This window comes from Apteryx mantelli, chromosome 3 (genome assembly GCF_036417845.1).
Source record: "Apteryx mantelli isolate bAptMan1 chromosome 3, bAptMan1.hap1, whole genome shotgun sequence".
Taxonomy (NCBI): Eukaryota; Metazoa; Chordata; class Aves; order Apterygiformes; family Apterygidae; genus Apteryx; species Apteryx mantelli.
Window position 1 is genome coordinate 1,664,226 of NC_089980.1, and position 13,816 is coordinate 1,678,041.

Consider the following 13,816-nt stretch of genomic DNA (forward strand, 5'->3'; position numbering starts at 1 on the left):
TCTGGGAAGGCATGAGCCAGTCATTCACCATCTACAGCCTTTCGGAAGTCAGAGGCAATTTTCCTATTAAGCATCTTTAGATCCAGGCAAAGGACAAAGGTGGCTACAGCTATGGAGACTTCGATGGAGAAAACCTGGAAGATGCCTTCCCAAAGTGGCTTTTACCATCACTTGCTCCATTTGAAAGCAGAAGTAGTCTCCTCCAGGCTCATTTCATTCCCAGGCTAGTTTAACTGACTTCTCTTGACTTAGTCTTGATCCATATCGATGCTTGCAAGACTAACCTGGCCTGTTACTTCCAACTCATGCCATTTGTTACACCGCTCTACTCTCCCAAATTCAGATCGCCTCTATGCCACATCGTGCCAAATTCTCATTTGCATTAAAAGCCACAAAAGGCTAAACCGCAAGAACAAACTCGGTGGATATACGGATCAGATCTAAAGGGCGCCTGCGTCGTCTCACACAGCCAGCCCCAGGCAAGAGGCTGCCCCCCTACAGGAACAGCGCAACATTGTCACCGAGCTAATGAACCCGTCTCAGAAGGGCCGGGTACATCAGCTAGGGATGGTGAGGTGTTAACCTGGCTGCTCAGCCCTCGGGCTAGAGCTGGCTTCATCCCAGGCCGCTTGGGAAGAGAGCACCCAGCGGCTTGCTGACAACTGCGGGACACACCCGCAGATGCAGAAGTTAAAGGCTTGGAGCAGCTGTTTTACCATCCCTCAGGGAGTTCAGCCACCATTAATATGTTTAGTATTACTAAGAGGAAATTGGGGGCTTTCAAAAATGCCCAAAGCCGTTTTTTTTATTATTATTTATTTCAGGGCCTAAAGAGGCAAACAGAGTTATCCTTACAGAAACATAGCTCACTGATTTTTTTTTTTTTTTTTAAACAGGGTTTATGGTCCTTAATGAAGTCTGAAAAACTCCACCTGTATCACATAGAAGCATTCATTAAAAACAAAAATAAAACAAAAAAACCCACACACCACTGTCTCAGCACTTTTGGAGAGGAATTGCTCTAGGTTGGTAAATTCTCTCATGATGGATATAAGATGGTTGCAAGTCACACACTTTCCTCATTCCCTTGACTGGACCTATAAAGCATTATATATAAACATACAGAGGTTTATTTTGGGGAATATTAGCATGATCTGACACAATGAGCTGCTTAATTCCATCCACAGTCAATGGGTAGAGGTCGGTAATCTGTGCCACTCATTGGAAGAGCTTGACTTAGCAGTTGGGTTAGATACCTGAAGTTAGACAGTGTGAATACTCCTCCTTTGGGGGGTCTTAGCTGGCATCAGGTAGTAGGGTTGCACTGATTTCCACCTTATAGGAAACCTGACCTTCCACCCTCTACCTAGACAAAAGGACAGAGAAAAATGAGCCCTGGTCATCCCAGGACACAGACCTTCACAGCAGAGCCAAGGTCTGAAACGACCCATAGCACTGACTCCCCAAAGGGATGGATGCCCTTTAGGCGTCCAGCACTCCAGACACTTGTCCTCAGTCACATCGGTCCACACAAGCATGTCACCGGTGTTGCAACCAGTGGCCCAGAGACACTCCTTTCCCAGCCGAAGATCCATCCCACCACCAATCCTGCCACCTCCTCCCACACCAGCCTGTCTTTTGTTGACAGCCTTCCAGGCAGTTTTCAATCAACATGATAGCATGCAGACCCAAGCTCATTTCAGTTAATTAATTTCAAGTATGGCTTCTTGAGTCCTGATATCTAATACTTTAAATAATGTCTTACATGCATCAGCTTCCCTCAGTGTATCCGTTTTGTAATTTAATTAAAATAAAAAGCTCAGACTTGTCTGACATAATTTCTTCTTTAGAAAATAGTGTCTCTTTTTGTTCATGGTTTCATTATCCCCTTTTGATTCCTTAAGGATTTTTCCCTTCCTCTGAATATTTGTTCTTTTATTCTGCATATTTCAATCTTCCAATTGCAGGGAGCCGCGCCAGTTAGTAATTGCCTAACATCAGTGACCTATTGTTAAAGCAACCCCATGGGGATTTACACATGGATCAGAGCTTCAAAAAAACCACAAACAGCCAGCAGGATCCAGTATGCCATGTGCAAGCATATGCCAGTTTGGATGCCTTCTGCAAGGTCCTCATTTGAGGTGCTAAGCCAGCAGTGCTAGTTGTCACTGTCACGGAAGCTGAAGATCTATCCCATCAAGGCTTTGCAGCCATCACCAGCATGGGGGAGAAAGCTCAGCCACACCATTCTACTGCTGCATTTGCTCTCCGGCTCCATCCAGGACAGGGGACCCGGGAAGTAATTCTGGGAAGCTCACAAGCTGTTAAAAGGAGTACTACTCTACTACATAGGAACTCCTATCATTTCTCCTCTCCAAGGTAAACAGACATTGAGGGAGGGAAGAGAAAGGTCAATATTTCTATCCTTTTACGCACTTACTTGGGAGGCTTCCTCCACTGACTTCTCCTTGCATACTGGAATAAGCACTGATCAAGAGTGTGACTCAGCCAGAAAGTCTCAGTACTGAGGTAAATAGATATTATGGCTTCAGAAAGAAACCATATTGAGTATGTATAAACAGGCATACACATCACCCCCAAAAGGGTTAGAAAGAAGATCTGAACTTGCATTTCTGAACTTGCATTTCTCCCCTTATTAGGATAAAACCGGGAGCTGGCCTCAGGAGACTCCATATATCTTCTCCGTCAAGGGGTATGACCCAAGGGATCTAACTACTAGACTCCGATAAGGATTATGTCCACCAACAGGTTGAGTTTCTTTGAGCATGCAGCTCTAAGACCTCATGCCAGCAGTGTATCTCTCTCCAGGGCACCACAGGCTGGTAAATCACAGGAGCAGGACACCCCTGGTCCAAGTCACGGCACTGTCAGGGGCACAGCACCACGCTGAGTACAAACAACCTCCCACTAGAAATCTAAGGAATCAAAATTACACCCTCCATAAGCTTGTGGTAAGCAACATTTCCCTGCTTCCATGCAATGAATCAGAGGACTTTTCATAAAACGAATAGAAATTCATTGAGAGAAGAGGGACACAAGATCACCTGGGTAAACCAACTCCTTTTGGGCATTCAGGGAGGATCTTTTAAATTCCCGACTCTAAAAAATAGCTATAAGCCCCATCTTCCTCTCATAGCTAAAGGTGGTGAGGAACACAACTTGCTTCTGGTATCTTCCCTTTGCTATGGTGTTCACCTCTCATTCACCAGACAAGATCCAGCCCCAAACCCCGCTCCGGGTCCTGCAGGTCCGGATGTGACAGTCACTGCAGAGACAGTCACTGCTCTATCCTACCATGGAGAGCCGTCTCCATGCTTTTAAGGGAAGCCCTGCTCTTCACCACCTTGGTTCCAGCAAGTTTTTCCCCTTCAGCCTTCCTCCAGGCTGTCCAATGCCAGTTGCCACCCAGAGACACAACACCTCACCTCCTGTCGGTCCTCAGCAGCAGCCCGCACAGTGCTGCTTCTCCTGACAGAGTAATTTGCAGTGTCCTCATCTCCCAGAAGGGCCAACCAGGAGCTTTTCCTCTGCTCCCCTTCACCTCACAAGGTCAGACCAGGTGAACCCTCTCCCTTCAGGCTATGTGGGCTAATTGGCTGGCCTGCTTCTACTTAGCAGAGGGGATAACAGAATGTCTTTAAACCCCAGCTTCACAGCTGAGTGACATTTTAACAGAAACACCCAAGACTTTTGCACAGCTAACGCTCAAATAAGGCTTGGCCCGTTGAACCAGCTTCCCCGCACCCCCCACTGTGCCAAGGAGAGGGCCCATCTTCCAGAGCCCCCAGCCCATGCTCAGTGACTTGCACATATGTCTCCCATCAGATATGCTTTTACTCTACCTACTCTCCAAGTCACAGGACTTGCATGAAAACCTTGCTCAGAAACACTCCCACCCACGCTAATCCCCTTTTATTGAGGCTCATTTTCTTCCCCCTTTTGGTTGCCACCTTGTTCTACTTCGCCTTTCAGAGTTAAGGTTCCAAGTAACTATGGTTACTTATAATTGTATACAGAATATTATTCTGATTTCAAAGGTAATGGAAAGGATCCTTCAGGAAGTCTCTTTACTTTGCGATTTCCCCACAGATACTATATCTAAACATCACCCAAAGAGTCACCTTGACCATACACTGACATAAGGATGCCAACAAAAGAAATGAGGAGACGTCTTCAAAGGAGTATGGAAGTTTTTTCATGTTTTTTTTTTTTCTTTCCAAAGAAAGCCCATGTGATGCTAAATGCCTATCTGCAGTTCTGCCTACAGCCAGCTCTGCCTCTGAAGACACTGTCTAATTTCTGAACCTAGTATTCAGACTGTATATTGGCAGCCTCTAACTCTTTAATCCTTCATCTTGTTATAAAATAGTTTATATAGCTTGCTGTATAAGCTATTTGCAACATGGACTCCTGAACATGCATACAGGCCAATTTTTTAGGTTCTTCACAGAAGGACATCTAGGTCCTTTCCTTCTAGCTAGGGTTTATCATTTCCAGTTACTGGAAATGGAGCATTTATTTGCACGACTTGCGCAGAAATGCCATGCTTTTTTTCCATGTGCTTATGGAGTACAAAGCCAATAATTCAGGTGCAGTAAAAGTTCCAAGGATTAAAACAGTCAGAAGGAGCTTGATACATCCAGAAGTCCAGGCTCCATTATCTGTTGTCCTCTCAAACAAGGGTGAGGAGAACAGGTAGGAAATGCTGGACTCCAGGGAAGGACTTTGGCCTCCTGAAGGGAAAGCAACACGCACAACTGTGAAAATGTCCTTCATCTGAAGGTCCACTGGATATAACAAATACTGATACAAACTGTGAGTCGATGTTTCACAAACTAGCAAAGATTTCAGACCTCACCAAGGAGCTGATCTCAGATCTCTCCTGACCTAAGCGCAAGAGAGGACAGATGAGAGGGGACAAAAAAAATCAGTGTTTTCTTATCAAAAATCATTAAGTAAGCAGGTTTGGGGGAAGCACTAAGCCTTCTTCAACAGAGGGAAGACATCACATGGATCTGAGTAGCATTCACATCAGTAGAAAGAAGATCTCTCCTGGATGACAGACCGGGACAGGAGGGACATCATTAAAATTCACCCCAGCACCACGAAAATATAATGGAGACTCAGCATCTTGTGCATGCATCTAATCAAGTTGCCAAGGAGCGTGAAGATGTTCAGTGGTCACTGTGCCAGTGCTGAGTACAACCCAGGCCAGGCATTTCTCATAGGAGGATAATTGAAAGGGGCTGAAGGAGAAGCAATCCCTAAGAAGGAAAGAGCAGTGAAGCTGTTCTGTTTCTCCAAAAAGATTTATCCCCTTTGGTGGAGGCGTGTGCATTCAAAAGCGAGGCTCCCTCTGTACTCAATGGAGATGGAGAAGACCCAGCATTCAGATAAGGGTATGTGGAACCGACAGATTTAATTTCTGTGTAAGGACTTCATGGCTTCGTACCTATCGGTATCTTACTAAAAACACTTACTGAGCATATATAGAAATGCTAGAAGACATCTTCCAAACCATACGAACAAATCAGCAGTGGTCATCTCAAATCTAGTCCTACATCCATGCCACGGCAGCAAGCGCAAACCGGCTGCTGAAATCAGTTCTCAGGATAGAAGCCGTCATGTCCTAAGAACAGTTAATATATAACCATAATCGCGCCAGACTCAACACGCGTGTGTGCCTATGGGTCTACGCATTGAGGTACAGTCAAGGGTGGAAACGGACTAGAGGCAGGTGGTAAAACCAAACTGGCAGAAAGCTACAGAGCTCATTTCACACTGTTCTTCATTTCGGTTTCAACCACGGTACATGAAGTTGTGTGGGTGGATGCACACCGAGCCACAGGGAAAACATCTTGGTGTCCTTCTTCTTCCCTCTGACACTTCCTTGGGGTCCCTGTGGATGCAGCAGCTGCCTCCTCCGAACCAGCCTGCTGCTGCAGAGCGTCCTGGAGAGCAGCTGCCTCCATATTCACCTCTGCTTGGCTCCTCACTCCCACACACCTCTTCCATGCCTCCACACGTATATAGAGAGCCATGTACAACAGCCAAGTGTGCCCATGTGTAGACAGACAAACAGCTATGTCCATTAAAAAAGGGCTCCTCTTCCAAAGGTAGAAGCAATTATGAGCAATATCTATTGGGGGGAAATTTTAAACAGTGGCAGAAAGCCCTCAGCAGTAACGTAGGAGCTCAGGTTTTACAAGAACATTTTACTGGTCTTCCCTTGCAGAGAGAGAGATCATCGAGCCTCACACACTTCAGTACTGAGGAAATCCACGTTCTGTATTCAGCCCTACTGATTAAAAAGGAGAGGAAAGCAACGATACAGAATAAAAGAACACTACATCGAACAACGGGGAAGAGAAAGTTAGCCAGAAGGCTGTTGAACAGTATAAAGGCAGCCCAGCAATGGCACGAGTCTGTTGTTGGCTAGAAACGGTACAGATTTCAATAAAACTTGCAGAAAAGACTGAAGTGCTGAATAAATATTTATGTTCTGTTATTTGAGAGAAAGCTGGACGAGATGCCGCTGTAGCACTGCACTGAAATGTTTTCTACTGCATCAGTAACTAGGAGAACATTAAAAACAGCTTTCAGATACTTCTTTTTATCCGGAAGATCAATGTTATTTACACCTGAGACCCCCAAAAGGAGACAGCTTTAGTCATATCACCACACGGACCATGAGCCTTCTCTTGACGGAAACTTTGCCCCATCAAATTTGAGGATAGTGGACATTTCCCGGGGATTTGTGTAGCCCAGCACAGGCGGCAGAGTTGGCCCGTACTTCCACAGCCACAAGACCTCCCACCCACGCATCGCAGGAGGCAAAGCAGAAGCGTGGTTAGAGCCCGCTGCACGTTTTGGGGCACCACGTCGTGTGCCCACGGGGCACTTCTAAGCTTGCATGTCTCCACGCAGGAGCCAGTCCAGAGCAGCTCCTAATAACATCTGGGCAAGCCGTGAGCAGCCAGCCCTCCGTGGCTCGTCTGCCCCCTCTCTAGGCTGGCCAACTCAACAGCAGTCCAAGGCAAGGGCATGAAAAACTGGCAAGAAACACAACCAGTAGGAGATGGCAGCCTCGTTAGTGCCAATCAGCACGCAAAACAGATCAGGATGAATGTTCTTGACATTATTTCAGGGGGACTAAAGCACGCTTGGTAAAGGTAACTGCTGGTCGCATCTCACCCAGACTCAAGGGATTCGACAGAATACAGAACCAGCACTAGACGAAACCAGTGTAATCCTTGTTAAAAGGATCAGCGACAGAGCTCAAACAATAATCGTACCTGCCACCAACCCACAGAGTATTTCTGGGGGTGGAGGGGCTCCTCAAATCTTGCGATGTTTCACATCTTTTCCAGTGATTTGGAAGAAAATCCGCAAGGACTGCTAGCATTTTCAGCCACCCCTTCAAACTAATCGAATGGTAAATAGCTCCGAGAATAGTTTACTTCCAGAGAAGGATCAAAACCAAGTAGTAACCCAGATGTGATTGAACGACATGTATTTTAATCCAGCCAAAGGCTGCATCTGTGTGTCTGGGCACAAAAAACAGAGCGCGCAGGAAGAGGACCGAGCAAGGGCCCTGAGGGGAGAACAGGCAGCACCGGTCATAGACCTAAGGATGGGACAAGCACCAGCCCAAGCCTTTAACACAGACGCGATAAGCACCGAGTATCGGGCAAACGTGCTTTGCTCTCGCAAGGCTGCACCTCTGAGGAGCAGCAGGTGATGGGACGGATGACGCAAGGGTTGGGGAGGTGATTTCAGCCCGGTGCGCACTGTCTGCGAGAGCACTGCCGAAACAGGCCACTGAGGGTCCCTGGGAAAAAGATCTAGAAAGGGTGTTCAGAAAAAAGAGCCCCCCTGCTCCCACCCTCCCCAAATCCATCCAGCAAGCATGGCTTCCAGGGAAGAAGTCCAACGTGTTTAGGTTTTTTTTTCCAGGGAGAAACAAAACCTGCAGTCCCGAGGAAGAATTATAAATGGAAACCATCTTATTAATCTAGTTAAGAGAGGCCAGAGACAGCATGAAGGGAACCCTAAAGGCGGGTAAAGGAAGATGAGATCGTTTTACAGTCGGACAGCGTCTAGCCGTGGTCTTGCCCACAGGTGGGGTTGACTCTCCCTTCCTCGCAGTCTTTAACGCCGCCGGCCTCTAGGTCCCTCAGGAGCGCCTCCTTAGGGCCCTCATTCCCGCTTTCTCCTCCGATGCCTATCTCCATCCAGCTCCAGATAGGCATCAGAGGCAAATGGGACACATCATCGCCCTCAGGCCGCTGTCTCCCTGCCCTAACACGAGAGAGAGACCAGCTCGCTCCATCAACACCAGCACGCTTGAGGATGGCTCCAAGTGGTGAGGCAAACCCTACGGCAGACACCGGCTCCGGCTGGTGGGCTGGAGACGGGACTCACCGCGGCGGATTATTTGATCCGTGCTACGCAGAAGGGCAGGTTCAGCGAGACTAGTGATCCCCTCTGGTCTGCCAGGCTGCCGCTGACTTGAGCAAAACCACCAAAAAGCGCAAAGACGTCTTCTGCGGCGGCTGGGCAACTCCTCCGGCGGGCACCGCGAGCAGTTCCTTCTGGCGAGCGCATCCGTCCCTTAAGCAAACATCCAACCAATTAATTCCTGCCCACAATTACTTTTTAAGTAAAAGTGCTTGATTTCTCCTGGAAAGGGAGAATCACACCCACCCAGGCTCAGATATTAAGATCAACATCTGCAGCAGGGACAGAGATCTCCTTATGCCTCATAAATATCTTTCTTTCCCTATGAACAAGCCGTTTAGCGACACTTAAAACTACTAAATCTGGGGTTTACGTGGAAATGATTTTAGAGTGCACTGGAAACCCCAGGTTCCTTTTTCAATCTAACAGCGTCTTTAGAAAGCAATTCTTTAAGCCTCCGTTTCCAAGACCCTTTTAATCTCTGCAAATTATTGGTAAGAGCTGAATCAAGGCAAACTGCCATCAGTTGTGATCACGACACTGTAACTCAGCAATAAGCGACTATCACTGATTATTTAGAAGAAACTATTGCTTTTAGGCGAGCTGCCACGGAAATAAATTAGCATTTATACTGGATTATTGAAAAAAAACGCTAAAAAAAAAATCAGCCTCTATCTATATGTCAATTGTATCTTGCCAAGGTCAATATCTTCACTGTAATAGACCCAGGCAAAAATAGCAAGAACAACTTATCTGTGAAAATGAGCACCGTACGGCCAAAATATGTCATTATTATCAGAAAGACAAACCGATCTATGAAATAACATTTGCGCTCCCACAGTTTTAAATAAAGGTGACCTTCTGTGGAATGTGTGTATTCATGAAGCTATAAAAATACTTCAGAAAAATTAAAACCTAATAGTTTGACTTCTTGGTGTCTTTTTTTTTTTTTCTTTTTTTTTTAAATCACTGTTAGCCTTATTTCATTCCTAATGTTTTTTTTTTTTATCTTCTTTGGAAACTCGTTTGCTTGGATTCTGTAAAATCCATCTTTCCAGGCTTTGGAAGGACATGGTCCATTTTTACATGTCCCTTCTAGGTAATGAATGATTAAGCTAGAAAAATAAATATTCTGTAAACGAAGATGCTTTCCAGGTTTTCTGCGAAATATCTGCCCTATTAACTGGGGGATTTTCATTAGCATTGGTCAAGCACATTCTAACGAAATGAAACATTTTCTTCCACCGGAAAACCCAGAGACACTGAAGTTGGAATGAAACAAAGGAACGTATCGGTTTTCTGCTAAAATAAAACGGTGAAGTGAAAAATCGCCTAAATATTTCATTTGAATAAGGACCAAATATTTGACACTGACCTTTGCAAAAAATGCCTTGTTTCAGTGACGCTGGAATGCCTGGCTTAAGAATGATGAAAGGCTTCATGGCAGCGTGATCATTTTTACAAGAAAGCACCGTGATTCAAATACACGTGGAAAATGCCGGGCTGTTTTTAGTGTAAAGGAAACATTACGGAATTTTGTTGGCTACATTTCTTTCATTTCCTCGCTGCATCGGTCCCCGCGGACCCCAAGCGGGTGTCTGCGCGAGACACCCCCGTCCCGGTGGCGAAACCCACGGAGACGGAGGCTCTCGCCACCAGCCCGGTGCTTCCCTCGCCCCGGTGGCGAGGTCTTGTGAGAAAACCCATCCTGGCGGGCCTTTTTCGTTGCTTTTTTTTAACCGCAACCATCGACAGAAACTTTTTTTAATGATTTTTTTTTTCTGGGAGGGAGGGTGAAAAAAAAAAAAAAGCGCAAGCACCAGGAATTCTGCTCAAACTTTTGGAAAAAAAAAAAAAAAACCCGAGAAGCGAATAAAAAAAAGCGCTGCGGGGGCACTTTTTGCCAGCGGCGGGGGAGAGGGTTTCGGGCAGACAAGCCAGCAGGACCCTCGATGCACGCGAAGGTCTAAACATTTTTAATGACTTTTTGCTGCGTTTTTTTAATGACTTTGCTTTTTTAATGCTTTGGGGCTCTTTAGATTTTAAGCCGGGGGTGGGGTGTGGGGGGGTGCACAGGCTTTAAGAAGCAGAACTGCCCTCTCCCTGATTCTCCCGTCGTTTTTCCCCGGTTAAATGTCCCAGCGCTTCTCACCCAAGGGAAATGACGGTAAAAGGACAGGTTTTGGAGAGGAAGGGAAAGGAAGGGAAGGGAAGGGAAGGGAAGGGAAGGGAAGGGAAGGGAAGGGAAGGGAAGGGAAGGGAAGGGAAGGGAAGGGAAGGGAAGGGAAGGGAAGGGAAGGGAAGGGAAGGGAAGGGAAGGGAAGGGAAGGGGCTTTTCATCGCGTGCAGCACGTATAAAGTTTGACGCGTCCCTACCGAGCCCGCAGCCAGCCCGTGCACCTTAACACATCGTTTTGCGCAGATTTAGGCACACGGACAATTCGGATGAAGGCGGCCGCACGCGCGACCCCACCGCCTGCACCGCCTGCGCGGGGGGTGCACGCGCAGAGGACGCGCAGCGGCAGCGCATCGTGCGCGCGCGTTTAACACCCCCCCCCCGCCGCCCGCTTCCCACCGCCCCGCACGGAGGCAGAGCGCCGAGCCCGACCGCGAAAAACCCGCAAAACCCGGCCGAAACGGGCAAACGCCGGGCTCGCCCGCCGCCCCCGCCCGGACCGAGACCGGGGCCGCGGCGGCCGCGCAGCCCCGACGGCGCCGGAGCCCCGGGGGGGGGGACTTGTGCTGCGCTGCCGCGGCCCTCTCAGCCCCTTCCCTCCCTCCCCAGTTGCCTCCTTTCCCAGGGCCCCGGCGGAGGTTCCCCCCCCCCCCCCCCGCGGGAAACTGCCCCCCGAGGGCTGTTTGGCCCCGTTGCAGAAGCGTCGCGGCGGCCGCGGGCGGGGGCGGCGCGTCCCGCACGGCGCCTCGGCCCCAAGCCGGGGGGGGGGGGGGGCTCGCCGAGCCCCGAGGGAGCGTTTCGTTGTGGCCAAACGGCGGGGGGGAAGAAACAAAAACGAAAAAAAAAAATCCCCGCCGAAGCGACCGCCGCCCCGTCGGCGGGGCGATGCGGCGCGGAGGGGCGCGGAGGGGCGCGGAAGTACTTACGGGCGAGGGCGCTGGGGGAAGGCTGCGCCGGGCCGGGGCTACGCGGAGCCGCTTCGGCGGCGCCCCAGGGCGACCGGGCTTAAGAGCCGTCGGTGCCGGGCCGGACAGTGGCCGGCGGGAGGGGGCGGCGGGGGGGAGGGACGGACGGACGGATGGACGGACGGACGGGACGGGGCGGCCGGCGGCGCGCTGCCCCCTTCGGCTTGCGCTCGCTCCGCCCCCTGCGCGTCTGGCGTAAACCTGGCGCCGGGCTAAAAGAAAACGGCGAGATACGAGAGCCGCGGGGTGGGCGCCGCCTCGCCTCCGCGCCGCGCCGCGCAGCGCAGCGCAGCGCCCGGCTCGCCGCTGCCCGCGGGCGGCGGCGGCGGCGGCGGCAGCGCCCGTCCCGTCGCGTCGCGCGCCATGTCGCTGAGCCCCAAGCACACGACGCCCTTCTCCGTCTCCGACATCCTCAGCCCCATGGAGGAGACCTACAAGAAGTTCGGCGCCATGGACGGCGGCGCCGCCGCCGCCTTGGGCGCCCCGTTGGGCCCGTACCGCCCGCCGCCGGGGCCGGGCCCGGGCGCCGCTGCCGCCGCCGCCGCAGTGCCGCAGCACGTCGTGGCGGGTCCCAACGCGGCGGCCGCCGCCGCCGCCGCCGCCGCCTACCACCACATGCCGCACGGCGTCTCGCAGTTCGCGCACGGCGCCGTCGGGGGCTACTGCAACGGCGGGCTCGGCAACGTGGGCGAGCTGCCCGCCTACGCCGAGGGCATGAGGAGCGGCGCGGCGGCGGCGGCGGCCGGCGGCTGGTACGGGGCCGGCGGCGACCCCCGGTACCCGGGCAGTAAGTGCGGGCGGCGGGGAGGGCGGGACGGGACGGGGCGGCCGGGCTCGGGGCGGCGGCGGCGGCGGCGGCGGGGCGTCCGCCGGCTCTGAGGCGCCCGCCCCCGCGCTCAGTCTCCAGGTTCATGGGCCCGTCGGCGGCGATGAACGTGGGCGGCCTCAGCGGCATCGCCGAGGGCGCCAAGGCCATGGTGCCGCTGCACGCGGCGCCGCGGAGGAAGAGGAGGGTGCTCTTCTCGCAGGCGCAGGTCTACGAGCTGGAGCGGCGCTTCAAGCAGCAGCGCTACCTCTCGGCTCCCGAGCGGGAGCACCTGGCCAGCATGATCCACCTGACGCCCACGCAGGTGAAGATCTGGTTCCAGAACCACCGCTACAAGATGAAGCGCCAGGCCAAGGACAAGGCCGCCGCGCAGCAGCTGCACCCCGACGGCGGCGGCGGCCTGTGCCAGCAGCACTCGCCGCGCCGCGTCGCCGTGCCGGTGCTGGTGAAGGACGGCAAACCCTGCCCGCCGCCCGGCAGCGGCACCCCGGCGCCCGGCGCGGCTCAACCCCAGCCGCAGGGAGGCTCCAGCGGGGCGCTGCCCGCCGCCGGCACCGCCGCTCACCCGCACCCCGGCTCGCTGGGGCAGGCGGCCGACCTGGAGGAGCTCTCGCCCAGCCCGCCGGCGCTGCACGGCCAAGGCGCCCCGCTGGCCCCCATGGACACGGCCGGCGTCGACTACAGCGGCGCTATGGTCAGCCCCAACCTGCTCTACGGCAGGACGTGGTAATACCCCCCCCCTCACCACTCCCCCCCCCCCCGCCCCCGCCCCGGCCGCGCCGTCGGGGCGCGGTGATGCCCCCGCACCCGGCCCGGCGGCGCCTGCGGGGGAGCCCCGCGGGCCTCCAGCTCCGGCCTCGCCGTGTCGTCGTCCCCAGCCCCCTCCCCCCCCCTCGCTTTTTTTTGGGTTTTTGGTTGTTTTGGAGGGTTGTGGGTTTTTTTTTTTTTTTTTTAGACTGTTTGGGGTTTTGAAAACTTGAAGTGCGACCGACCTCGCCCAAAGTCAGAGCTGCAGCGGCGCGCGTGTGAGTGCGTGTGTCTGAGTGTGAGTGTGAGTGTGCACCTCGGGGGGTTTCAGCGCGTTTCGGCTCCCGGCGCACGGGTGTCCACCCCCCCACACCCCCCCCCGACGGGGCGCCCGGCCCGCGGCGGCTCCCGAGCGGCTCCGGCGAAACCGAAACGCGCCCGAGAGCCCGAGGCCGCTTGTTGCGTGTATCTTACAAACCCATCGAAGGCGAACAATAAATCTTCTGAAGTGCAACTTACCTCGGCGGAATTAATTTTACGAGGGTGCCCCTGAAGCGCGATTTCATTATGACTCGATTGGAGGTAAATTGAATTGTAACTCGAGGTCGGGGAGGCGGCGAG

The 13,816-nt window shown here is 52.4% G+C and overlaps 1 protein-coding gene across 1 annotated transcript; it reads left to right on the forward strand.

The window, feature by feature from the left end:
• Positions 1–11,985: 11,985 nt before the first annotated feature.
• NKX2-4 (NK2 homeobox 4) lies at positions 11,986–13,178 on the forward strand. Its single transcript, XM_067294643.1, has 2 exons — positions 11,986–12,409; positions 12,523–13,178. The coding sequence occupies exons 1-2, from the start codon at positions 11,986–11,988 to the stop codon at positions 13,176–13,178; spliced, it is 1,080 nt and encodes a 359-aa protein (XP_067150744.1).
• Positions 13,179–13,816: the final 638 nt, after the last annotated feature.

What these genes read in the sequence shown, in the direction of transcription:
- NKX2-4 (XM_067294643.1), top strand. Translation starts at nt 11,986, where the DNA reads ATGTCGCTGAGCCCCAAGCACACGACGCCCTTCTCCGTCTCCGACATC. An exon ending in CGACCCCCGGTACCCGGGCA is followed by an intron (nt 12,410 to 12,522) that starts GTAAGTGCGGGC and finishes CCCCGCGCTCAG; the next exon opens with TCTCCAGGTTCATGGGCCCG.